The following is a 27,108-nucleotide window of genomic DNA, read 5'->3' as shown; positions in this document are numbered from 1 at the left end:
TCTGTGGTTTCCATTTGTTTTTAATTATTATTATTTAGGTAAGTTATGATATGAGTTAGATATGTGATAGACGTGTGAGTTTTATTGATTTAAAGTTTATTTAGATAAACTTTAAAGATTTTTTTTTTAGTTTTATAGTTTTTTTGTTGTGATTTAATATAATATATAAATATATAAGTAGATATCTACAACTTTAATAAAAAATATTATCTGATTTTTTGGGGAAGAGAAAATGAATGCAACTTTTAATATTTTTTTTGAAAATTTGTGAGAGAGATTAGGAGGGAGAGATTATGAAATATTTTTGTTATTAAATAAATAAATCAGTCAATAGTTTTTTTCAATCTATTTTGTAAATAAAAAATCAATAATTTTGAAAAATTGATTAATTTGTCTCATTAAGTGATTTAAAATTTTGATAGATATACATAAAAAAAAATACATAATTATATTATTAAATCATAATTTAAATTTAGGCGTTATATCTTTTTGAGATCTATAGCTAAATTCTTACATTTTTTATTTTTATTTTTGTGTGTAACCATAGTGTATGACAGAAATTGAAAAGGGTGTTGTAATAATTATGAGAGAAGTCAAAAGAGATTGTGGGTTGGGAGAAGTCAATAAATGTTGTGGTTGGGTTGGGAGAAGTCAATAAATGCTGAGGTTTTTTTTTTAAATCAAAAAATTAGAAAATTAAGATTAGGAGATTGGAGCTCCCACAGGCCTTGGGGTTAAAAATCCCATTTTGCTTAATATATAGTATAGATATTTAGATAAACTTTAAAGATTTTTTTTTAGTTTTATAGTGTTTTTTTTTGTTATGTTTTAATATAATATATAAAATATAGGTAGATATCTACAACTTTAATAAAAAATATTATCTAATTTTTTTGGGAAGAGAAAATGAATGCAAGTTTTAATATTTTTTTTGAAATTTTATGAGAGAGATTAGGAGGGAGAGATTATGAAATATTTTTGTTATTAAATAAATAAATCAGTCAATATTTTTTTTATTCTATTTTGTAAATAAAAAATCAATAATTTTGAAAATTTGATTAATTTGTCTCATTAAGTGATTTAAAATTTTGATAGATATACATAAAAAAATACATAATTATATTATTAAATCATAATTCAAATTTAGACGTTATATCTTTTTGAGATCTATAGCTAAATTCTTACATTTTTTATTTTTATTTTTGTGTGTAACCATAGTGTATGAGAGAAATTGAAAAGGGTGTTGTAATAATTATGAGAGAAGTCAAAAGAGATTGTGGGTTGGGAGAAGTCAATAAATGCTGTTGTCGGGTTGGGAGAAATCAACAAATGCTGAGGGTTTTTTTTTTATATCAAAAAATTAGAAAATTAGGATTAGGAAATTGGAGCTCCCACAGGCCTTGGGGTTAAAAACCCTTTTTTGCTTAATATATAGTATAGATACATCATTCAGTGCATCAACATTGCTATAATTAGCATCAATAACCAAAAAATACAGAACCCAAAAATAGAGATCGACCATGGATACCAAGCAGAGCACTATCAGGCCTTGTTTGATTGGGGGGACTATGGGGGGGACTATCCACTATTTGGATTGTAATCCAAATAGTGCTCCTTATCCGCCGTTTGATTTTTTTTTAGTCCGCCGAACTCCATGTCCCCCATATGGGGGACTATTGTGTCCTGGGAGGGGGAGGTGGGACAGAAAATGGGGGACTATCCACTGTTGGGATTAGATGCGAAAATGACCATTTTGACCCTCTACTGTTTAATTATGTATTATATTTAATAAAATTCAATAAAATTTAAATGTCTCAATTTAAAAATAAAATAATTTTATTTAACTTTTTATTGATGTTTTATTTATTTAATTTTTTAAAATAATTTTTTATAGATATTTTATTGATGTTTTATTTTAAAATTTTGTTTATAATTTATTTAATTTCATTATTTAAATTGTAATAGGTGTTTTATTTAAAATTTTAATTAAAAAAATAATATAAACAAATTTAGTGGTTATTTATTTATTTAATTGTGTAAAAAAATAAATTTATTTAATTGTGTAAATAAACAAACACAGTAAATTATTTAATTGTGTAAATAAACAAACACAGTAAAGTTTTGTATGTAAAAAAAAAAATAATGATTTGTTATACAGTAATGATTTAAAACAAATTTTATTGATATTTTATTTATTTATTTATTTAATTTAAAAAAGAAAATTTATTTAATTAAAAATAATTAAAATATTAAAGACATGTTTAATATTACTATTACTTAGTAAACAATTGAAAAAAGGCAAAATAGTCTTTTGTTTATTTATCCTATCCAGTCCGTCCAACCAAACGTTGGATTCACTGAAAATAGTCCTATCCAGACATCCAATCCCATGAAAAAACAAACACAGGATACATATCCAATTCGACCAAATAGTCCGGGGGATTCACAGTCCCAGGACTCAAGTCCGATGGATTATAATCCCCCCTTTTCCAGTCCGTCCAATCAAACACACCCTCAGTGTCCTAATGCTACCATGGTTGGCCCATGGTCACATCTTTCCCTTCCTAGAGCTTGCCAAGAAACTCTCACACAGAAATTTCCACATATATGTGTGTTCTATACCAATAAATCTCAAACAGCAATACTAGGTATCATGAAAAGTCTTTCATGAAAATGGTCATGAATGATTTGTGATCTTTGGATTACACTTACAATAAAGTACCACACACTAATCAAGGTAATCTAAGGGTCACAAATTTTTTATGATCCTTTTCATGACAAAATTTTCATGATCTCTAACATTTCTCAATCTCAAATCCATCAAGAATAGAATCACTGAAAAGTACTCACTACAAAAAAATTTGTTTTTTGCGACGGTACACGGCCGTCGCAAATGCCCCGAAAGCCGTCGCTAATGTCTTTTGCGACGGTAATGTGGCTTTTTGCGACGGTAAGGGGGGGTCGCGACAGACGGGGTTGCAAAAGACCTTTCGCGACGGTAAGTACCGTCGCCATTAGTTTCTGCGACGGTAAGTCAAGTTTTTTGCGACGGCATTTTTCCCGTCGCAAATAATGGTGGGAAAATCACTTTTCGCGACGGCACGTAATTTCCGTCGCTAAAAGTGAGTTTTTGAGACGGGAACATTACCGTCGTTAAAGGCTCTGGCATCTATAAGTATTGGCGACGGCACGGTTTACCGTCGCTAAAGGTGTCCTGTACATTCAATAAGCCAGCTTTTGCGACTGTGTTGGTACCGTCGCAAAAGCCTATTAATGGTTTTTGCGACGGGTTCTTCTCCCGTCTAAAAAAAAAAAAAAAAAAAAAAAACCCTGCCGATAAATTATTAAAAAAATTAAAATAACCTGTATTAGATAAAAAATAAGTATAAAAAATTGAAAAATTACAGAATAATATAAATACGTACATAAACTAAAATTGACAAATAATGAAAATTAATAATATTGTTCAATTCATAGCAATACATAAATAAAAATTCAGAACAATAAAAATTATGCCACTACATAACGTCGCATAATACATACATAATGTTGCTCCCAAATTTAAATAACATAAATCAAAATCAAAATCAAAATCAAAAGTTTTCGTTTTCATTCGTTCGTGGGTTACAAAAACAAAAATTAGTCATAATCTTGATACGCCCGCATTCCAGAAAAAGCCAACTGCTACTCAGGAAATATCTGAAAAAAACAAGATAAAAATAATTAAAAACCATATAATGTGTTAATATTTTAATTATAGAAAAATATAAAAAAATTGACTACTATATAATTAGAAAGATAGTTTAGTAAATAATTTTGACTGGACCGAAATCCGGCTCTAACTCCCAAACCGGGAACCCGATTCGAGCCCCGTCTTCTCCCACAAGTCTCTCGTGCCTAGGCGGACGTGTGTGCCAAGTTTCGTGCTAAACCGACGCCGTTTGGTGATTTTGGGGCGTTAACGCCTCGAATTTAAGTTTCTTAAACAAGCAGTTTGCCTAAAGTGAAATCCGACTCTAACTCCCAAACCGGGAACCCGATTCGAGCCCCGTCTTCTCCCACAAGTCTCTCGTGCCTAGGCGGTCGTGTGTGCCAAGTTTCGTGCTAAACCGACGCCGTTTGGTGATTTTGGGGCGTTAACTCCTCAAATTCAAGTTTCTTAAGGAAGTTGTTTGCCTAAAGTGAAATCCGACTCTAACTCCCAAACCGGGAACCCGATTCGAGCCCCGTCTTCTCCCACAAGTCTCTCGTGCCTAGGCGGTCGTGTGTGCCAAGTTTCGTGCTAAACCGACGCCGTTTGGTGATTTTGGGGCGTTAACGCCTCGAATTCAAGTTTCTTAAGGAAGTTGTTTGCCTAAAGTGAAATCCGACTCTAACTCCCAAACCGGGAACCCGATTCGAGCCCCGTCTTCTCCCACAAGTCTCTCGTGCCTAGGCGGTCGTGTGTGCCAAGTTTCGTGCTAAACCGACGCCGTTTGGTGATTTTGGGGCGTTAACTCCTCAAATTCAAGTTTCTTAAGGAAGTTCTTTGCCTAAAGTGAAATCCGACTCTAACTCCCAAACCGGGAACCCGATTCAAGCCCCGTCTTCTCCCACAAGTCTCTCGTGCCTAGGCAGTCGTGTGTGCCAAGTTTCGTGCTAAACCGACGCCGTTTGGTGATTTTGGGGCGTTAACGCCTCGAATTCAAGTTTCTTAAAGAAATAGTTTGCCTAAAGTGAAATCCGACTCTAACTCCCAAACCGGGAACCCGATTCGAGCCCCGTCTTCTCCCACAAGTCTCTCGTGCCTAGGCGGTCGTGTGTGCCAAGTTTTGTGCTAAACCGACGCCGTTTGGTGATTTTGGGGCGTTAACTCCTCAAATTCAAGTTTCTTAAGGAAGTTGTTTGCCTAAAGTGAAATCCGACTCTAACTCCCAAACCGGGAACCCGATTCGAGCCCCGTCTTCTCCCACAAGTCTCTCGTGCCTAGGCGGTCGTGTGTGCCAAGTTTCGTGCTAAACCGACGCCGTTTGGTGATTTTGGGGCGTTAACGCCTCGAATTCAAGTTTCTTAAAGAAGTAGTTTGCCTAAAGTGAAATCCGACTCTAACTCCCAAACCGGGAACCCGATTCGAGCCTCGTCTTCTCCCACAAGTCTCTCGTGCCTAGGCGGTCGTGTGTGCCAAGTTTCGTGCTAAACCGACACCGTTTGGTGATTTTGGGGCGTTAACTCCTCAAATTCAAGTTTCTTAAGGAAGTTGTTTGCCTAAAGTGAAATCCGACTCTAACTCCCAAACCGGGAACCCGATTCGAGCCCCGTCTTCTCCCACAAGTCTCTCGTTCCTAGGCGGTCATGTGTGCCAAGTTTCGTGCTAAACCGACGCCGTTTGGTGACTTTGGGGCGTTAACTCCTCAAATTCAAGTTTCTTAAGGAAGTTGTTTGCCTAAAGTAAAATCCGACTGTAACTCCCAAACCGGGAACCCGATTCGAGCCCCGTCTTCTCCCACAAGTCTCTCGTGCCTAGGCGGTCGTGTGTGCCAAGTTTCGTGCTAAACCGACGCCGTTTGGTGATTTTGGGGCGTTAACTCCTCAAATTCAAGTTTCTTAAGGAAGTTGTTTGCCTAAAGTGAAATCCGACTCTAACTCCCAAACCGGGAACCCGATTCGAGCCCCGTCTTCTCCCACAAGTCTCTCGTGCCTAGGCGGTCGTGTGTGCCAAGTTTCGTGCTAAACCGACGCCGTTTGGTGATTTTGGGGCGTTAACTCCTCAAATTCAAGTTTCTTAAGGAAGTTGTTTGCCTAAAGTGAAATCCGACTCTAACTCCCAAACCGGGAACCCGATTCGAGCCCCGTCTTCTCCCACAAGTCTCTCGTGCCTAGGCGGTCGTGTGTGCCAAGTTTCGTGCTAAACCGACGCCGTTTGGTGATTTTGGGGCGTTAACGCCTCGAATTCAAGTTTCTTAAAGAAGTAGTTTGATTAAAGTGAAATCCGACTCTAACTCCCAAACCAGGAACCCGATTCGAGCCCCGTCTTCTCCCACAAGTCTCTCGTGCCTAGGCGGTCGTGTGTGCCAAGTTTCGTGCTAAACCGACGCCGTTTGGTGATTTTGGGGCGTTAACTCCTCAAATTCAAGTTTCTTAAGGAAGTTGTTTGCCTAAAGTGAAATCCGACTCTAACTCCCAAACCGGGAACCCGATTCGAGCCCCGTCTTCTCCCACAAGTCTCTCGTGCCTAGGCGGTCGTGTGTGCCAAGTTTCGTACTAAACCGACGCCCTTTGGTGATTTTGGGGCGTTAACTCCTCAAATTCAAGTTTCTTAAGGAAGTTGTTTGCCTAAAGTGAAATCCGACTCTAACTCCCAAACCGGGAACCCGATTCGAGCCCCGTCTTCTCCCACAAGTCTCTCGTGCCTAGGCGGTCGTGTGTGCCAAGTTTTTTCATAAATCGACGCCGTTTGCTAATTTTGGGGCGTTAACGCCTCGAATTCAAGTTTCTTAAACACAAAGATGTATTTTAGCTTAGAATGCAAAGATAAATTTTATACCTGATCTTCTGGTGGTGGTGTATATGGATTCTCGTCTTCTGCAGATTCCCTAAATGCCCGGTGGCCACTCGATGCATCAGGAACCTATGTTAGTCAGTGCATAATGTGTTAATCATATTCGAATTTCATACATAATCTTGAGTGAAAATTGAACTATCAAACAATTGTGATGTTTATATGGAACCTGTCTGTTGGGATCCACACTCGCCCCCTGTGACACAAGGGCCATCATCTCAGCTCTCATCTGCTGCAAATGTGTAGAGAACTCTGCTCGCAGCTCCTCCCTCAACTCATCCCTTAGCTCAGCACGAACCTGCTGCGTGATCTGATCAATAGTCGATGGATGGGGTGTTGACTGTGATGGCCCAGCACCATCCTTATACACCACTCTCCGAGGCACGATTCTCCCGTATGTGTGACAATATCCATGTCTGTCATGACCTATCAACTCATGGAAAATGGCATTCCTAGCCTCCAAAGTCCGACCATCCTCGGGTAGCATAGAGAGTTGACGATTAAACTCATCCTGTATTGAATAAGACACACAAGTATACGCGAAATTAAGATGGTTGACACACAAAAAATAAACTTTAAATACAATCAAAGGTGTTTGGAAACTACCAAGGTCTGGATAACCTCTGGGTCATCTACTCTACGTGTCATAAGCCAAACATTCATCTTATCAGTAGACTCCCCCTTACTGGTCATCTAAATTTTTTTTTAGAAATATGAAAATTAGAATCCAAATAATTTGCAAATATACAATGTTTATTTATATAGAAAAATAAAACAATAAAATGTAAACCTCATGCCGTATCTGAGAGAAAGTAGTACGCCCTGTGGTATGAGCTATGCCGTGAGCTCGCCGATTTTTAGCGTTCCTACTTGTAATTTTTTATAACAAGTTCAACAAATGTAAGTATGTAAATATGATTTGTATGTTTACATATCATAAATATAACGTAATTGTATACCTCAGCATCGGAAGTACACCAATACTCTACAAGTTGTTCCCACTGGCTTGGCACAACGTTCATAGGAACATCATCCTTCAGATTAGGATCAGAGCTTCTAGGCTTGAAATACTTAGCCTTAAGCTTGTTCTTGTGATCCTTCCATATGCTGTTGCAGTTTTTCATGCAGATTGGCTTGTACTCCTCTGGACATATATTCAAATTGTCCTATAAAACACAAAGTTTAAGGCTAAGTATAACACAAATTTGGAATTCGAATTTGTGGACAAAAATATACTTTTACCTTCACATCCTTCCAGATAGCATCAACAATATCATCAGGCACACTGTTCCAGTCAACAAAAGTAAGAGGAACAATGTTACCATTCCGGACAATAATGCCAAGTTGAGTAGTTAACTTGGCCACGTTATCCCCTATTGGGCAGTAATTTCCATCAAATTGTATGTGCAGCTTTTTACCAGTACCCCACTCTTTAATGCCCTTGGCACATCCTCTACCACGCCTAGTCGAGGTCGATGAAGAACTAACATGACCTGCGATATACAATAATAATAAACAATATGCAATGGTAACAACCAAATGCAAATTTAAATAATGTGAATACAAATCATATCAAATAAACCTGATGTGGGCTGTGAAGAAGTCGAAGGGTCTGCAAAATACAATGAGAATAAACAAGTTATATATAATGAGCATAAATAAATGTATGTGTAAATAATTTCCATGCAACTCAAAGCAAATTTAAATACCTGCGGATGGCTCATAAGCTGATGATGATAGCTGCTGTGGTGCCATTGATGGTGGACGCACCGATGGTAGGCGTGGAGGCCGAGTACATGGTAGCTGCTGTGGTGCCATTGATGGTGGTCGATACGGTGGTAATGGCCCCTCAGATGCTGGTGGCACTAATGGCCCCTCCGATGCTGGCCGATGTGATGCCTCCTCTAATGGTGGTGCTACTGATGTCCTGTTATGTAGCACATCAGACATCATGCGCCGGGGATGATCAGGCTTCCTCTTCCTTCCCATAATAATCTTCAAGCAATATAACATTAATTGACATTAGAAACATAGACAATGGTTTGTCATCAACTATAATATGACATGATTTGAACTAATACAATTACAAAGACAAAGTAAATTAAGAAATTGATGATTAACTACAACCTTGGCCTTAATTGAATTACTAATGTTGATTACATATCAGCCTATTTGAACATCAACTGTTTCCCCTTCTGCGGCTTCCCTCACCCAACCAACTTCTTCATCACGAAGCATTATATTTTCTTCTAATTGTTGGCTCATGTATGGCTCAATTTGTGGATCAGTTGAACTCATATCAAATAAACCTCTTTGAGACATCTTCACCACGACTTGCCAGTCTGGTTGTAACGGGTCTGCAACATACCAAACTTGCTCTGCTTGGGACACCAAGATGAAAGGTTCATTGGTAATTCGATCATCTCGGTACAACAAATGATTGAAGTTCACCAACGTGAAATTGAAGACATCTTCTTTCTTTCCGTGAATGTTGTCAATCCAATCACACTTAAACAACACATGTTTCTTCTCATTGGAATATCGAATCTCAACAATATCTGTCAATTGTCCATAATAGTACACAGACCCCAGACGAGGATTCTTGTCTTTTCGACTAGCATAACTTATGGTATCTGCCTTCAAAGCTACACCACAATTTTGTGTGGCTCGACGATCATCCATGGCCTTTACTCGATACCGAAACCCATTCAGTATATACCCGTTGAACCTCCTTGCCAGGTTATGAGGACCATTTGCCAATAGAATAAGCTCTTCAGAAAGTATGACATCAGTAGTCCTTCGCAAAGTTTGGACCTATTTAACACGAAATGTAAAATTTAAAATGTACATCGACTTAAGTAACTAGAATCTATAGAGTTAAATACATACATGTTCCTTGAACCAAATGTGAAAAGTTTCAAAATGTTCACGCCGAAGTTGATGATCGTCGACACGAGGCATTTTGAGCTTAAGTACTTCAAGGTGTTTGCTGTGTAGATTGAAATTTTAGCCATACAAAAATTTTAGTTGAAAATTCAATAAACATAATAAAATATTGAGTGAGTGACTTAACCTACTTTATGAATGGTTGAACCGCGCTTGTATTGCATAAGATGTACCGATGAGCTTGTACCCAAGAAGTATTATCAAGATAAAAGCTTGTGTTTTCACCAGTAGCATGACCCAAATTATCAGCACCACTATAGTTCCTCACGGGTCGACTAGATTTGGTTTCCACATCACTGAGATATTGTGCACAAAAATTCATGCATTCTTCCATAAGATATCCTTTAGCAATTGATCCTTCAGGACGAGCTCTATTACGCACGTATTGCTTCAAAGTAAGAAGATACCTCTCAATTGGATACATCCATCGAAACTGAATCGCTCCACCCAATAACGCTTCATCAGCTAGATGTATAGGCAAGTGCTCCATTATATCAAAAAAACTCGGAGGAAATATTTTCTCTAGATGACAAAGTGTTACAGCGATACGATCTTTAATATATTGCAAATCCGTCGCACGATTCACTTTCGAACACAATTGTCTAAAGAAATTGCTCAATTCAATCAAGGGTTCAATTACATTCTTCGGTAACGATCTGCGAATAGCCAATGGAATAAGTTGTTGCATCAGAATATGACTATCGTGGCTCTTAAGACCCCCAATGCTTCTATCATGTAAGCGCACACGACGTGATATATTGGATGAATACCCGTCGGGAACTCTTACTTCCTTCAACACTTTCAAGAACAAATCTTTCTCATCCTTGGTCATCGTGAATTGTGCTGGTGGTAAATAGGCTTTATTCGACCCTCTTAACTGCAAATGTAGGGGTTTTCTAATATTCATATCTTGTAAATCACGCCGAGTATTAACACCATCCTTCGATTTTCCTGCAACCCCTAATATTGTCCACAACACATTGTCACAAACATTCTTCTCTATATGCATCACATCGAGGTTGTGTCTTATTAGATTGTGCTCCCAATATGGCAATTCATAAAAGATACTCTTTTTCTTCCAACTATGGGTGCGATGTCCAGCTTTCTCCTTCTCTACCTGTCTCCTATGCCTCTCCTTAAGGTCATCCCTATTGTATTGGGTTAAAATACCCTCAGATTCTAATTGTAGCAACATCTCAGTTCCAGACAACAATTTTGGTTTGAGTCTGACTTCCCGACTACCATCAAATGATACTTTATCCTTCCGGAATTTATGGCCAGTAGGTAAAAATCTGCGATGACCCAAGTATGATTGTTTCCTACTATGCTTCAACCAACACGATGTAGTTTCCTTATTGCAACAAGGACATGCATATTCTCCTTTAGTGCTCCATCCTGACAAGTTTGCGTATGCAGGAAAATCACTAATTGTCCACAGTAAAGCTGCATGCATTTGAAACATTTGATTTGTTGATGCATCAAATGTTGACACACCCTCATTCCATAGTTCTTTCAACTCCTCAATCAACGGTTGCATATAAACATCAATCTTGTCACCAGGTCCTTTCGGGCCGTCAATAAGCACCGATAAAATTAGAAATGGTTGCTTCATGCACATCCATGGCGGCAAGTTGTATGGAATGAGCACAACAGGCCAAGTGCTATGAACTATGTTCATCGTCCTGAATGGGTTAAAACTATCAGATGCTAAGCCAAGCCTTACACTTCGGCAATCATTACTAAAGTCAATATTCCGACGGTCAAAATCTTTCCATGCAAGGGAGTCCGCAGGATGCCTGAAGACACCATCATCAGTTCGTTCCTCTGCATGCCATCTCATTAACTTGGCCGTCTTGGATGACATAAACAACCTCTGCAACCTTGACTTTAAAGGAAAATACCTCATCTGTTTTGCAGCTACTTGTTTTCCACCTGTGTTAGGACCATTTGAACCACCATCACCATTTGATTTCCATCTAGAACTGTTGCATATGACACATTTATCAAGATTGGCGTCCTCGTTTCGAAACAACATGCAACTGTTGGGACATGCATCCCACGTCTCATACGTGAAGCCCAAATCTGTTGTGACCTTTTGAGCTTTATAATATGAGTCCGGGAGTTTCACACGCAACGGAAACGCCTCATTCAATAACTCAAGCAACATGTCAACAGACTTGTCCGTCCACTGATTAAGCACCTTCAAATGTAGAAGTCGAACAATGAATGACAAAGATGTGAACTTCTGACAACCCGGATACAATTCACTTTGTGCATCTTGAAGAAGTTTGAAATACTTTGCAGTCTCTGCATTTGGATCGAGCTGGGGTTCAGATGCACGGGGATCAGGCCCCTGTGGTTCATCACCCTCAACACTTGTACCGGCATGTGGATTTCCCATAGCCCCTTGTATCATTCCAATCATATCATCTCCAATGTCTAAATTAGCTAATGTTTCATTCTCTCGATTACTATGCAGAGATATGTAAGATTCCCCATGATTAATCCAATGTTTGTATTTTTTAAAAAAACCATTCAAAATCAGATGCTCCCGTACACCATCTCGTACAAAATAGTATCGATTCTCACACTTCCTACACGGACAACTGATCATCGAACCTTCAATCCTATTGGTGTAGGCAAACACAAGGAATTCATCAATCCCATTAATGTATTCACTCGACATCCTATTTGGCAAATCAATCCAACTCTTATCCATCATCTGTACACATCCACAAGAATATCTCACCAAAGTAACTCTAAATATAATACCTACACATAAATATTCACTCGACATCCTATTTGGCAAATTAACGAAATGTCTAAAATTCCTATTTAAGGTTTAAATTAATTAAACCTTCTTAAATTAACTTTATAATTGAGTTTATAATTGAGTTTGTCTCATGGTTATTTGTAATTGAGTTTGTCTCATGGTTTTTTAATCGTCTCAAATTAACTTTATAATTGAGTTTGTCTCATGGTTATTTGTAATTGAATCTTCTTACACACCAATATAATTTGAGACGATTTAAACAATTAAAGTATTAGTTTAATTTATTTCGTTCTTAAGTTCGTAAACTCAACACAAGTAACTAAAAAATACCAAAAATAATATATTTTTAATGTTTGACTAGCTGAAACTACTAACTGCATTTACTGAGCCAAAACTACGAAAACTAAAATAGCTAACTTGATAGTTATTAGTTCAATGGAGTTGAAATTTAGTGATTGAATCACTGTTTTAATTAAAAAAATAAAAATAACTATTTTGATAGAGATGCTCTAATATAATATGAATAAGAAAATAGTTGTTTGGTCGGATGATGTGGTTGTCTAAATTATAAGATTAAAATTTTTCACATTATGTTAGGTTGCTACTGTTACTGATTTTGACAAACTATTTCTAATTAGAGCATATGATTTGGAAAAAATAAAAAAATAAAAAACTTGAAGGATTGAATGGTAAAATTGATAATTTATGGATGAAATAGAAAAAAAAAATGATAATGGTTGAAGAGATATAAATGAAAACAACCATAAAAATAATTAAAAAAATTAAAAACACTAATTGATAATAATTGATAAATGTTGATAATAATTAAAAAATAAACAGATTTATATATATATGTATATACATATATAGACAGATTTATATATATATATAGACAGATTTATATATATAGATTTCGGATAAACAGATTTATATATATATATATATATAGACAGATTTCAGATTTATATATATATATATATAGATTTATATACATTGCATATATATATATATATATATACACAGATTTATATATATATACACAGACCGAGAGAGAGAGAGAGAGAGAGAGAGAGAGAGAGAGCATACGCAGAGGGAGAGAGAGTTGTCGCCGGAGCACCACTCTTGTCGCCGGAGCCGTCGCCGCCGCACCACCGATGTCTTCCTCGTAGGCCGTTTGGGGAATTTGGGGGTGAAATTAGGGATTTGGGAGGAGGATCGAGCGGCAGCCAAGAGGAAAAAGAAGGGGGTTTTTTTTTTGGACTTTTTGCGACGGTATGATGTAGACCGTCGCAAATAGAAGGAAAAACGGCGCCGTTTGAATTAATCATTTTTTGCGACGGCAAATTTCCGTCGCAAATGATATATGCCGTCTCCAAAAAAAGATTTTTTGCGACGGTTTTATTTACCGTCGCTAATACTTCCGCATTTCCGACCCCTCCGCTTGGTTTCATTACTGACGGGTCAGTACCGTCGCTAAAGGGGTATTATTTGCGACAGGTGCAGTTACCGTCGCAAAAAACCGTTTTTTGCGACGGGGGGCGCGGCGTCGCTAAAAATCCGTGTTTTTTGCTATGTTTTCTTGTAGTGACTCTCACTCCATTGAATTAGTAGAAATCCACCTTCCATCCTTGCCTGAGCTTCCTCCTCACTACCACACCACAAATGGCCTCCCAACCCATCTCAATTCCACCCTCCTAACCGCCTTGGATATGGCAATCCCAAATGCCTCCAACATCTTCAAAACACTAAGCCCAGATTTAGTTATTTATGACATCAACCAGGCATGGGTACCAACCATTGCATCCCCGTTTAATATTCCGGTAGTTCAGTTCATGACTACAGGAACTACAGTGGTTTCTTATAGCATTCATTTCATTAAGAACCATGGCGGTGTTGAATTCCCATTTCCAGAAATTAAGCTTCGGGAATTCCATGAAAAGCAGTATCACGATACGCTGTTGTCTGCAGTAAATCATCCCCAAAACAAACAAGATGCCCATGTAAATGTCAAACCATCTTGCAACATCTTGCTGTTCAACACTTTTAGAGAGCTTGAAGGAAAATACATTGATTATCTGTCGGTTATAAATGAGAAGAAGGTTGTCCCTGTTGGTCCCCTTGTTCAAGACATTGTTGATGAAATCGAGCAATCTGAGATCATGCAATGGCTTGACAAGAAGGGTGAGTCCTCCACTGTGTTTGTTTCCTTTGGGAGTGAGTATTTTTTGTCCAAGCATGAGATTGAAGAGATAGCCCATGGCCTAGAGCTTAGCAAGGTTAATTTCATATGGGTTGTTAGGTTTCCTATGGGAGAGAAAGTTGAGCTTGAAGAAGCACTGCCTAAGGGGTTTCTTGAGAGGGTTGGGGAGAGAGGAATGGTTGTGGAGGGTTGGGCTCCACAGGCAAGAATTCTGACCCATTCAAACACTGGTGGCTTTGTGAGTCACTGTGGATGGAATTCTATAATGGAAAGCCTAAAGTTTGGGGTTCCAATTATTGCCATGCCAATGCATTTGGACCAGCCATTGAATGCTAGACTGGTGGAGGATGTTGGTGTGGCTGTGGAGGTCAACAGAGACATCAATGGAAGACTCAATAGAGAAGATATTGCCCAGGTAATAAGGAAAGTTGTGGTGGCGAAAAGTGGGGAGGAACTAAGAACTAAAGCAAGAGATTTTAGCGAGAACATAAAAATGAAAGGAGATGAACAGATGAATGAGGTTGTAGAAGAGTTGATGCAACTTTGTAAATCACTCAAAGATTAGAATCTCAAATTTATTGAAATGTTTGGGTGATTAGGTAAAGATACTTTAATGTGATTTAGTCCTTCCTGTTTTGAGTGTCATTTTCGTGTTAAAAGTTTCTATACCTACTTCGTTGATTTGCATCTTGCTCGCAATTTTTGTTGTCTGCTTTTTTATGTTTATTTTAGATGGATTTGGTGTTTTGTTTTACTGCAAGTAGTTCATACACTCGAAAGTAACTAAAAATATTATATACTCCCACATGTAATAATCAACAAGTTTCTAAACATAAAAACTAACTATAGAACCATGGACGGATAAGATTTTCTAAAGTTGGACCTTCCTAACAAACTAGTCAAATTTTTTCATTTATATGTATTTTATGTCGGATTACGTAATTGATTTATGTGTTCATAGAAAAACCATTTTGCTAATGTCTCAAAATGATGTATGATATCTTCATATATATTGTCATTCTTAAGATGTCAAAAAACAGATAATTAACGACCTACTTTCTAGAATTCAATTGTCCACAAAGCTATTAGTTTGTGATCAATTTTTGTGTACCTAAACTTTTTCTTTTAAAAATCTAATGCAGAAATCCTACCTTATTTATCTGCTTAAGAAGATTATACAGCTGGATATGGGTGATGGAAGAAGTCTATATTTTTTTCATGTGGTTTTTCATTCACAAGTAGGGTTTTGCTTCCTCTTTTTTATTAGTGTTGTTCTGTTTTGAAAAATTGAAAATGAAACCAACTAGAATAATTGTTGTAAGAGTGAATGAGAGTTAAAGTTGGTTGGAGGAATTTTTTTTTTAGGTCCACAAAGCCTTTTATTTTTTAAATTTCTAGGGTTTTGGCTTAGTGGAGTTTTTAGAAGTTTGTTCAATATTTAATTTTAGTATCTCAGAACTAATTGAGATACGCATAAATTACCCAGACACTTATTATAAAAATAAAAATAAAAATTATTTTAAGTTCACTATTTTTTTTTAAGTTCACTGTTTTGTTGTAGTGGGACTTAAAAAAAAATATAACAACTCACTTGTTTTAAAAATTACGAGACACCTTTTTGAGTCAAATGTTCAACAACAAAAAATGGCAAGAACTTAGATAATGTCATCTGCAATTGTAACCTGAGGAGTATCTACCATAACTCCATACGCAACACCAAAGTCCTCTCTCTCTCTCTCTCTCTCATTTTATATTATTGAATTCACGCATCGGCTTCCAGTTTTTATTGGTAGCAGGCTAGTTCTGATTTTTTTCGGATGTAAAAGTGAACTTTTAACTCGGGATTTTTCATACATATTTTTACACAAAAAAATAATAATTTATGTGTCTAATTTTTATTTATTTATTTTATATATTTAGCAATACTCGTGAAAAGGTTATTTTCAATATATATATATATATATATAATAAAATTTACGTAAATATACATTAAAGTTTACATTAAGAAAATGACTAGAATAATCTAAATTGAAGTATCAAACAAAAAGTAAATAAATTGTAACAAAAATCACTTAAATATCATTCTTCTATCATTTTTAACTATAAAATTACTATCTAGTTCCCATAATCCAACTTATAAGCTAAATTATTTTCGATGGATAAAATTGCTAATTCATTAATCCTTCATTTGACATGGTTGGGTAAAAGTAAAATCTAATCAACTTTAATTTGAATAGAGGAACTAGAAGTAATATAATCAGTCTTATTCTATATATAATCATACATCTGGACCATTCAATAATTTACCACATTTGATAAAAAATAACTATCTATTAGTTTTAAATAATTTACCATATCAACCATATATTAGTTTTACATTATAATTGAATTTTGTTGAGTCCCTTTAAATTTCAGTAAGATTTTTTTTTATAGATTAATATAATAATTAACAAAAATTTAGAGTATTTTCTATAGTCAATTTTTGGAGACCCGGCTTGTGCCCAAAAGCCGGACCTGATTGGTATCTTCGTGAATCAATGTCCTTACATAAATCAATATATATCATTGATCGCATTTGTTATGTTGATCATCACCAAACAGAGCAAAACACAGAAGGCATGTTTGATTGGAACGATTAGAGTATGGGATTAGGATTATTAATCCGTGGGCTCAATTATCCTATATTTGTTTTGACATTTTTTTTAGGATTATTAATCCAATGGATAGTTAATCCAACAAATTTATAGGATTGTTAGTAATGGGATAGGGGTGAGATTGTGAATACCACACTAATTTTATAGGATTGTTAATACCTCACTATTAGTCTTGTGGAATCAAACGTAGCCAGAGAGAGAGAGACGGGGAGATCATGGATACAAAACAGAGCAAAATGAATGCCCTAATGCTACCATGGATCACATCTCTCCCTTCCTAGAGCTTGCCAAGAAACTCTCACACAGAAATTTCCACATATATTTGTTTTCTACCCCAATCAATCTCAGTTCCATCAAGAAAAGAATCACTGAAAACTACTGTCTCTCCATTGAACTAGTAAAAATCCACCTTCCATCCTCGCCTGAGCTTCCTCCTCACTACCACACCACAAAACAACCTTTGAAATGGCAAGCCCAAGTTTCTTCACTATCCTCAACACACTAACCCCAGACCTTGTTATTCATGACTTCTGGAGCCGCTGTAGTTTCTTATGGAACCCACAAGATCAAGATCGGTGGTGGTGTTGAATTCCCATTTCCGGCTATTTAGCTTTCTAGATTCCACGAAACACGGTTTCACCATATGATCGAGAATGCAACAACAAAAATCCAAAGACAAACAAGCTGCCCCTGTAAATGATTAACATGAAATGAAACCTGTTGGAATGGTTATAAAATTCTGGATAAAACCAGAATTTTTTCCTAAGTTCGGTCTATTTTTTAGGTGGGCCCCGAGTGTCGATTTACTCGGGTCAAAGTGGTAACGCGTTCTATGCCGCGTTGTGATTCACGTGGTATATTTGGTTGCTCAAAACCATTACCGAGTGAATAGGAAATTGAAGCCAAAGTGTGCTCCATGGAAATGGAGTTTTGGTGGAAATTCCTTAAGGTTGTAAATTGGCTTGTCCCACATTGATTTGGTGGGAGGTTTTGAAAGGGTTTATAAGGCTTAGGGTGAGATACTTGGGGTGTGCCCCAAGGGGTACCCAAGTATTTTAGAGGGAGAGGTTATGGGCAAAATGGGCTAGACCCATTGGACCCAAAAATCACCACACACGCGCGCGCACCGCCGCCGCCGTCCGTCCGGTCGGTCGGGCGGGGCTGGGCTTGGGCGCGGGTGCGTGGTGTGTGGTTGGGTTACATTTGAATTTAATTTTATTTTTCATTAAAATAAAATCCATAATTCAAATTAAATTGGTTTGGATTATTTGTTCATCCAAACAGGGCCCTTCCCCGGTTTCAAACAGAAATAAACTGTTTTGGAATTAATGCACACCCAAACAGGGCCCTTCCCGTTTTACTATCTGTTTGAATTGATTCAAATCTGTTTGAATTCAAAACCCAACAGGTATGATACCTGTTCAATTCAAAACCAAGAGCTACATACCTGTTTAATTCAAAATGAAGAGCCACCTTCACATCTATAAATAGGACCACCCTCATTTGATGTTTGTATTCAGAAATTTCGTATTTCACTTCTGTTTTCTATTCTTCATCTTGCTGCATTTTATTTCCGAAAGAAAGAGTGTAAACACTTAGTGTGTTCGTAAGGCAAACAGTTAGTAGTGCTGCTATTGTTTGTGGTAGATCATTTTATCCTGGGAGATAGACGTCCGAATTCTGAAAGCACCGTGGAAAGGACGAATCTGTCTTAAGGACACAGTGTTAAACACTGGACTTGATCAGAAAAATAATTCCAAGAAATTAAATCAAGTAAGTTATTTAATTACTTTCAGTGTTGTTTTTATTTGTTTATTTATTCAGATTTTAATTTTGTTTTTGTAACAAAATAAAATCTGTTATTTATTTATTTATTTTTATTTCAAGTTTGATTTTTGTAATCAAACATATTCTCTCCTTTTCTCTATTTATTTTATTCTTGTTGTTGTTTTGTACACAACAGAATTAAATCTTTTTAAATACAGTGAAGATTGTCCTACAATCTTAAGACAGAATCCTTTTTGGGTATCTTCATTGTATTTAATTTTCTGTGTTTTCAAATTAATATTCTGGTTGGAAAAACAAATAGTAATTTATGCTATTTGACAGATAGTAGTAATATACTGTCTCTTTTCTTTGACAACTACTAGTAGTACGATACTGGTGTCATTAACAATTCATAATATTATTTGGTATTACAGAAAATTCTTGTGATATTTTATTTTTCAAGTTTTAGTAACAAGGAAAATAAAATTATTTTGTTGTTATAATTATTTTCTGGTTTTAGTAACTAGAAAATTAATTTGTGTTTTAATATTTTCTGATTTTTGTAATCAGAGATTATGGCTACTACAACTGAAACTGCATCTGGTAGTGGTACTCCTATTGTTACACCTACATCGGTCCCTATCCAGAACCATGTTCATGTACCAATCAATCATGGAGAAAAACCGGAAAAATTTAATGGTACCGAGTTTAAGAGATGGCAGCAGAAGATGCTGTTCTATCTTACAACTCTTAATTTGGCCCGGTTTCTCCATGAAGAGGCTCCAGCACTTAAAGAGGGTGAAAGTGATCGGCAAGTTGTTGCCGCTGTAGATGCTTGGAAACATTCAGATTTCCTGTGCAGAAACTACATCCTAAATGGCCTTGACAATATGCTGTATAATGTATACAGTCCTCTGAAAACAGCAAAAGAATTGTGGGATTCTTTGGAGAAGAAATACAAGACAGAAGATGCCGGCACGAAGAAATTTGTCGTCGGTAAATTTCTGGACTTTGTTATGGTAGACTCCCAAACGGTAATATCTCAAGTTCAAAGTTTTCAAATAATTTTGCATGATATTCATTCAGAAGGTATGTCTCTTAGCGAGTCATTCCAAGTCGCAGCTTTAGTGGAAAAGTTACCACCGGCTTGGAAAGATTTCAAAAATTATTTAAAACATAAACGCAAAGAGATGACTATGGATGAATTGATTGTAAGGTTAAGAATTGAAGAAGATAACCGAAAGGCTGAAAAGAGGAATGGGAAAAATCCCATTGAGTCCAAGGCAAATGTGGTTGAACAAGTTCATAAACCACATAACAAAAAGAGGAAGTTTACTGGAGATGGTCCTAAACAAGGCGATAGTAGCAAGAAGTTCAAAGGAAAATGCTATAACTGTGGCAAAACTGGACATCGAGCTTCTGACTGCCGCCGCCCTAAAAAGAATCATGGAAGTACAAGTAAGAAGACCACCAATCAGGCCAATGTAACAGAATTGGATTACATCTCTGACGGAGTGAACGACATCAACCTCTCTGCTGTGGTGTCTGAGGCTAACTTGGTTGGAAATCCCAAAGAGTGGTGGGTTGACACTGGCGCAACTCGTCACATATGTGCGGACAAGAAGATGTTCACTACCTACAATGAGGCAGCAAATGGTGAACAACTTTTCATGGGAAATTCTTCTACTTCTGCTGTGGCTGGACAAGGGAAAGTAATCTTGAAGATGACATCAGGGAAAGAACTGACCCTCAACAACGTACTACATGTACCTGACATCCGGAAGAATTTAGTTTCTGGATCTTTGTTAAGTAAAAATGATTTTAGGCTTGTATTTGAGTCTGATAAGTTTGTATTAACAAAGAGTGGTATGTATGTTGGTAAGGGATACATGAGTGATGGTCTCTTTAAGTTAAATGTAATGACAGTTGTACCGAAAGTTGCTATGAATAAGAATAACACATCTTTTGTTTATATTCTTGAGTCAAATTTATGGCATGGTAGATTAGGACATGTGAATTTTGATGCTTTGCGTAGATTAATTGGTTTAGATTATATACCAAAGTTTGAAATTAATCCTAATCATAAATGTGAAATTTGTGTAGAAGCGAAACTAACTAAGGCTCCATTTAAATCGGTTGAAAGAAAAACCGAACCTCTAGAATTAATTCACACTGATGTATGTGATTTAAAGTTTATTCAAACTAGAGGTGGCAAAAAGTATTTCATAACATTTATCGATGATTGCACAAGATATTGTTATGTTTATTTACTTAGAAGTAAAGATGAAGCCTTAGAAATGTTTAAACTCTACAAAACAGAAGTTGAAAATCAACTTGGTAAAACCATTAAAATGGTTAGAAGTGATAGGGGTGGTGAATATGATGCACCATTAAATGAATTTTGTGCACAATATGGCATTATTCACCAAACTACAGCCCCTTATTCTCCACAGCAAAATGGAATTGCTGAAAGGAAGAATAGAACTCTAAAAGAAATGATGAATGCCATGTTACTAAGTTCAGGCTTACCACAGAACTTGTGGGGGGAAGCAATATTGTCTGCTAATTATGTTCTTAATAGAATACCCCACAAGAAAACCAAAAGCATTCCTTATGAATTGTGGAAAGGTCGACCACCTTCCTACAAATACTTAAAAGTGTGGGGGTGTTTGGCAAAAGTTGAAGTACCTGTTCCTAAAAAGACTAAAATTGGACCAAAAACAGTAGATTGTGTGTTTATTGGTTATGCTCAGAATAGTAGTGCATATCGGTTTCTGACTTATAAATCAGATATACCTGATATAAATGTGAACACTATTATAGAGTCAAGGAATGCTGTGTTTTTTGAACATGTCTTTCCTTACAAGAAAGGACAGGAATTAAGTTCACAGAAAAGAACTTATGATTGTACACAAAGTCAAGAGACTAATAACAATCAAACACAAGAGACTAGTAATAGTCTCGACCAACAGGATTTAACTAATGATGAACCAAGACGAAGTAAAAGAGCGAGAACATCAAAATCCTTTGGTCCAGATTTTCTGACATACTTGTTAGAAAATGAACCTCAAAGCTTTAAGGCAGCAATGACAGGTCCTGAAGCACCTTTTTGGAAAGAGGCTGTTAATAATGAAATTGAATCCATTATGCACAATCATACTTGGGAATTGGTGGATCTTCCACCAGTTTCTAAACCTCTTGGATATAAATGGATATTCAAGAGAAAAATGAAAGCAGATGGTTCAATTGACAAGTATAAAGCAAGACTTGTTGTTAAAGGTTACAGACAAAAGGAAGGTCTGGACTATTTTGACACATATTCCCCTGTGACAAGAATAACATCCATTCGCATGCTTATTTCTATAGCAGCGTTGTTTAATTTAGAAATACATCAAATGGATGTTAAGACAGCTTTCTTAAATGGTGATCTAAATGAAGAGATCTATATGGAACAACCCGAAGGGTTTGTAGTATCAGGACAAGAAAAGAAAGTTTGTCGACTTGTAAAATCCCTTTATGGATTAAAACAAGCACCTAAGCAATGGCATGAAAAATTTGATCATGCAATGCTTACTAATGGGTTTAAGATAAACGAATGTGACAAATGCGTCTATGTTAAAAACACTGACCAAGGATATGTCATAGTTTGTCTTTATGTGGATGACATGCTTATCATTGGAAGCAGTCAAAACATTATCAAATCAACTAAGCAGATGCTTAGTAAAAGATTTGATATGAAAGATATGGGGGTCGCAGATGTTATATTAGGAATGAAAATTACTAAAACATCTGACGAATATGCATTATCTCAATCTCATTATATTGAGAAAATTCTTGATAAATTTATCAAGGATGATTTGAATTTAGCTAGAACACCTGTAGACATCAGTCTTTATTTATCGAAAAATAAAGGTGATGCAGTGTCTCAGTTAAAATACTCCCAAATCATTGGAAGCCTAATGTACCTAATGAATTGTACTCGTCCTGATATAGCTTATGCTATAAGTAAATTGAGTAGGTACACTAGTAACCCTGGAGAAGACCATTGGAAAGCGATCATTCGAGTTCTTAGATATCTAAGATTTACTCGTGATCATGGTTTGAACTTTACTCGATATCCAGCAGTACTCGAAGGTTATTGTGATGCCAATTGGATATCGGATACTAAAGATTCAAAATCCACTAGTGGATATGTCTTTACTCTAGGAGGCGCTGCTGTTTCTTGGAAGTCCACGAAACAAACGTGCATCGCACGATCCACAATGGAATCTGAGTTTATTGCTTTAGACAAAGCAGGTGAAGAAGCAGAATGGCTTCGTCACTTCTTAGAAGACATTCCAATGTGGCCAAAACCTGTGCCAGCTATTTGCATTCATTGTGATAGTCAATCTGCAATAGGCAGGGCACAGAATCATATGTATAATGGTAAGTCACGACATATTCGTCGTCGACATAATACCGTAAGGCAATTGTTGTCAAACGGAATAATCTCAATAGATTATATAAAATCTAAAGAGAATATTGCGGATCCGTTAACAAAAGGTTTGACAAAAGAGCTAGTGTATAGTTCATCGAAGGGGATGGGATTAAAGCCTATTACATAAGAGTCGTCATAATGGTAACCCTACTTATATGACTGGAGATCCCAAGAACTAAGTTCAAAGGGACAACTAAGTTATGTATGGCTCGCCAGAAATCACCAAGGGATTAAAATTCCTACCCATTCCTATGGTGAGAGTGATATCTGCAACATATGTTGTATGCAGGGGTATAAGGATAAGCTTTGCTTTTAATGATTACTTATATCTTGATTAAGGCATAAAATCAAGACGAGTATAAAGAGATACTCACAATAAGAATCACCTATATGAGTGTTGAACTGGGGCCGGTTCTATGAGAATGCAAAGGCTAAATTCTCTAGAAACACTTATGAAAACCAGGCGCGTTCAAGGCCAAAATGAACACAACAGTGAGAACCACGATGTGTTAGAAGATATTTTGTGTGAAATCTATTGTCTTGGCTTACACAAACGGCTGAACAATTCAAGGCATCGCGTCCATTGGTTAGCCAGTAAGTCCGATAGGTTATCACTAGGGAAGGTTCAAAGCCGAAAACTACCTATCCTGATGCAAGATATTTTCGACTTATACTCTTTCGTTAAAGTCTGCATTTTGTTGCATTTCCGTTGTCATCAAATTCCATTCATGTGGGGGATTGTTGGAATGGTTATAAAATTCTGGATAAAACCAGAATTTTTTCCTAAGTTCGGTCTATTTTTTAGGTGGGCCCCGAGTGTCGATTTACTCGGGTCAAAGTGGTAACGCGTTCTATGCCGCGTTGTGATTCACGTGGTATATTTGGTTGCTCAAAACCATTACCGAGTGAATAGGAAATTGAAGCCAAAGTGTGCTCCATGGAAATGGAGTTTTGGTGGAAATTCCTTAAGGTTGTAAATTGGCTTGTCCCACATTGATTTGGTGGGAGGTTTTGAAAGGGTTTATAAGGCTTAGGGTGAGATACTTGGGGTGTGCCCCAAGGGGTACCCAAGTGTTTTAGAGGGAGAGGTTATGGGCAAAATGGGCTAGACCCATTGGACCCAAAAATCACCACACACGCGCGCGCGCCGCCGCCGCCGTCCGTCCGGTCGGTCGGGCGGGGCTGGGCTTGGGCGCGGGTGCGTGGTGTGTGGTTGGGTTGGGCTTCTAATCTTTTTGGGCCAAAAACATTTGAATTTAATTTTATTTTTTATTAAAATAAAATCCATAATTCAAATTAAATTGGTTTGGATTATTTGTTCATCCAAACAGGGCCCTTCCCGGTTTCAAACAGAAATAAACTGTTTTGGAATTAGTGCACACCCAAACAAGGCCCTTCCCGGTTTCAAACAGAAATAAACTGTTTTGGAATTAATGCACACCCAAACAGGGCCCTTCCCGTTTTACTATCTGTTTGAATTGATTCAAATCTGTTTGAATTCAAAACCCAACAGGTATGATACCTGTTCAATTCAAAACCAAGAGCTACATACCTGTTTAATTCAAAATGAAGAGCCACCTTCACATCTATAAATAGGACCACCCTCATTTGATGTTTGTATTCAGAAATTTCGTATTTCACTTCTGTTTTCTATTCTTCATCTTGCTGCATTTTATTTCCGAAAGAAAGAGTGTAAACACTTAGTGTGTTCGTAAGGCAAACAGTTAGTAGTGCTGCTATTGTTTGTGGTAGATCATTTTATCCTGGGAGATAGACGTCCGAATTCTGAAAGCACCGTGGAAAGGACGAATCTGTCTTAAGGACACAGTGTTAAACACTGGACTTGATCAGAAAAATAATTCCAAGAAATTAAATCAAGTAAGTTATTTAATTACTTTCAGTGTTGTTTTTATTTGTTTATTTATTCAGATTTTAATTTTGTTTTTGTAACAAAATAAAATCTGTTATTTATTTATTTATTTTTATTTCAAGTTTGATTTTTGTAATCAAACATATTCTCTCCTTTTCTCTATTTCTTTTATTCTTGTTGTTGTTTTGTACACAACAGAATTAAATCTTTTTAAATACAGTGAAGATTGTCCTACAAAACCACCTTGCAAGATTGTGTTGTACAACACTTTTCGAGAGCTTGAGGGAAAATACATCGATTATCTGTCGGATATAGGTGGGAAGAAGGTTGTCCCTGTTGGTCCTCTTGCGAAAGAAATCATCGATGATGAAATCGAGCACTCTGAGATCATACAATGGCTTGATAACAAGGATGAGCCCTCCACTCTGTTTGTTTCCTTTGGGAGTGAGTATTTTATGTCTAAGGAAGAGATTGAAGAGATAGCTCATGGGTTAGAGCTTAGCAAGGTTAATTTCATATGGGTTGTTAGGTTTCCTATAGGAGAGAAAGTTAAGCTTGAAGAAGCACTGCCAAAGGGGTTTATTGAGAGGGTAGCAGTGAGAGGAATGGTTGTAGAGTGTCTTAGTTATTAGGGCCTAAGGCAAGTTTTTTAAATTGGCCCTTCATATATCATTATTTTAAAAAAAAATTGTTTGGATAAAATAAAAAGGATTAAAATTTATTTCTATTGCATTACAATTTAACAAAATTTAGATAACAAATATATATATATATATATATATATAAAATAGTTAAACTTCAATTAGTTGAATCGAATATTTATTTTTTAGCTTACCAATGCTATAAGAACTAAAATTAATTGGGGGTAAGGATGATAATTTTCAACACAACTCAAGCAATATATAAAATTAGTAAGTTAGGGTTGAATATTTTTCAACATGAATCTAAGTATGACACGATTCAATAATATGAATTATTAGTTATATATTTTAATGTTCACTAAGGGATGCGATGATATTTTTTTAATCTTTTATTTAACTCCATCTAACTGAATAAAAAAGTATGTAAAATGATAATTAAGGTTAATATCTTTTTTTTTTCATTTAAGATATGTATTTTTTTGTTACCTATTTTAGAGTCAATCTAATAAAAAATATATAGTAATAAGGTACAATTTTTTTAATTAGAAAAATGCAATTGAATTAAAATCAATTTCATTTAGTAGAAATAAATTTCATAAAATTCCACTTATGGGAAAAATTTTAAACTCTTCATACACTTGCTAAGTTATTTTTAACTAAAAGTAAAAGTTTTTACCTTAAATATCAATCGGACACAAATCAAAATAACACTATACAACAACACGAAAATAAATGAATTGAACTAATTTTAAAGTAATTATGAAATAACACGACATGATACACTCCCCTAATTAGGGGCCTAAATTTTGTTCAAAATTGAGGGCCCGAGGCAGCCGCCTTAGTGGCCTCACCTCAGGACCGGCCCTGGAGGGTTGGGCACCACAGGCAAGAATTCTGGCCCACTCAAGCACCGGTTGCTTTGTGAGTCACTGTGGATGGAATTCAGTATTGGAAAGCTTAACATTTGGGATACCAATTGTAGCAATGCCAATGCATTTGGACCAGCCATTAAATGGTAGACTGGTGGAGGAGGTTGGTGTGGCTATTGAGGTCATTCAAGACGAGAATGGTAGACTCAACAAAGAAGCGATAGCACAAGTAATAAGGAAAATTGTGGTGGAAAAAAGTGGGGAGGATATAAGAATTAAAGCTAGAGAATTTAGTGAGAAAATAAGAATGAATGGAGGGGAAGAGATAGATAAGGTGGTTAAAGAGTTGTTTCAACTTTGTAAGGATAGATGA

The 27,108-nt window shown here is 36.4% G+C and overlaps 2 protein-coding genes and 1 long non-coding RNA gene across 3 annotated transcripts; 1 reads left to right on the top strand and 2 right to left on the bottom strand.

Moving 5' to 3' along the window:
* The first annotated feature begins 1,520 nt into the window (after window positions 1-1,520).
* On the top strand, window positions 1,521-27,108 carry LOC114294204 (UDP-glucosyltransferase 29-like). Its single transcript, XM_082918287.1, has 6 exons — window positions 1,521-1,546; window positions 2,519-2,625; window positions 2,806-2,842; window positions 13,843-14,980; window positions 25,552-25,773; window positions 26,737-27,108. Exons 1-6 carry the CDS (start codon window positions 1,521-1,523, stop codon window positions 27,106-27,108), a joined length of 1,902 nt encoding a protein of 633 aa, XP_082774413.1.
* LOC145791985 (uncharacterized) lies at window positions 6,524-7,400 on the bottom strand. Its single transcript, XR_014331222.1, has 3 exons — window positions 7,329-7,400; window positions 6,708-7,231; window positions 6,524-6,607 (listed from the first exon to the last, which is right to left on the bottom strand). It is a non-coding gene; the product is annotated as an uncharacterized LOC145791985 (long non-coding RNA).
* LOC145791977 (uncharacterized) lies at window positions 8,533-10,012 on the bottom strand. Its single transcript, XM_082872445.1, has 3 exons — window positions 9,616-10,012; window positions 9,428-9,527; window positions 8,533-9,352 (listed from the first exon to the last, which is right to left on the bottom strand). Exons 1-3 carry the CDS (start codon window positions 9,972-9,974, stop codon window positions 8,702-8,704), a joined length of 1,110 nt encoding a protein of 369 aa, XP_082728571.1. The 5' UTR covers window positions 9,975-10,012; the 3' UTR covers window positions 8,533-8,701.

This window comes from Camellia sinensis, chromosome 1 (assembly GCF_055761805.1).
Source record: "Camellia sinensis isolate YWXY chromosome 1, ASM5576180v1, whole genome shotgun sequence".
Taxonomy (NCBI): domain Eukaryota; kingdom Viridiplantae; phylum Streptophyta; class Magnoliopsida; order Ericales; family Theaceae; genus Camellia; species Camellia sinensis.
The sequence above is the reverse complement of the archived record's forward strand: the minus strand, read 5'-3'. Positions and strand labels throughout refer to the sequence as shown.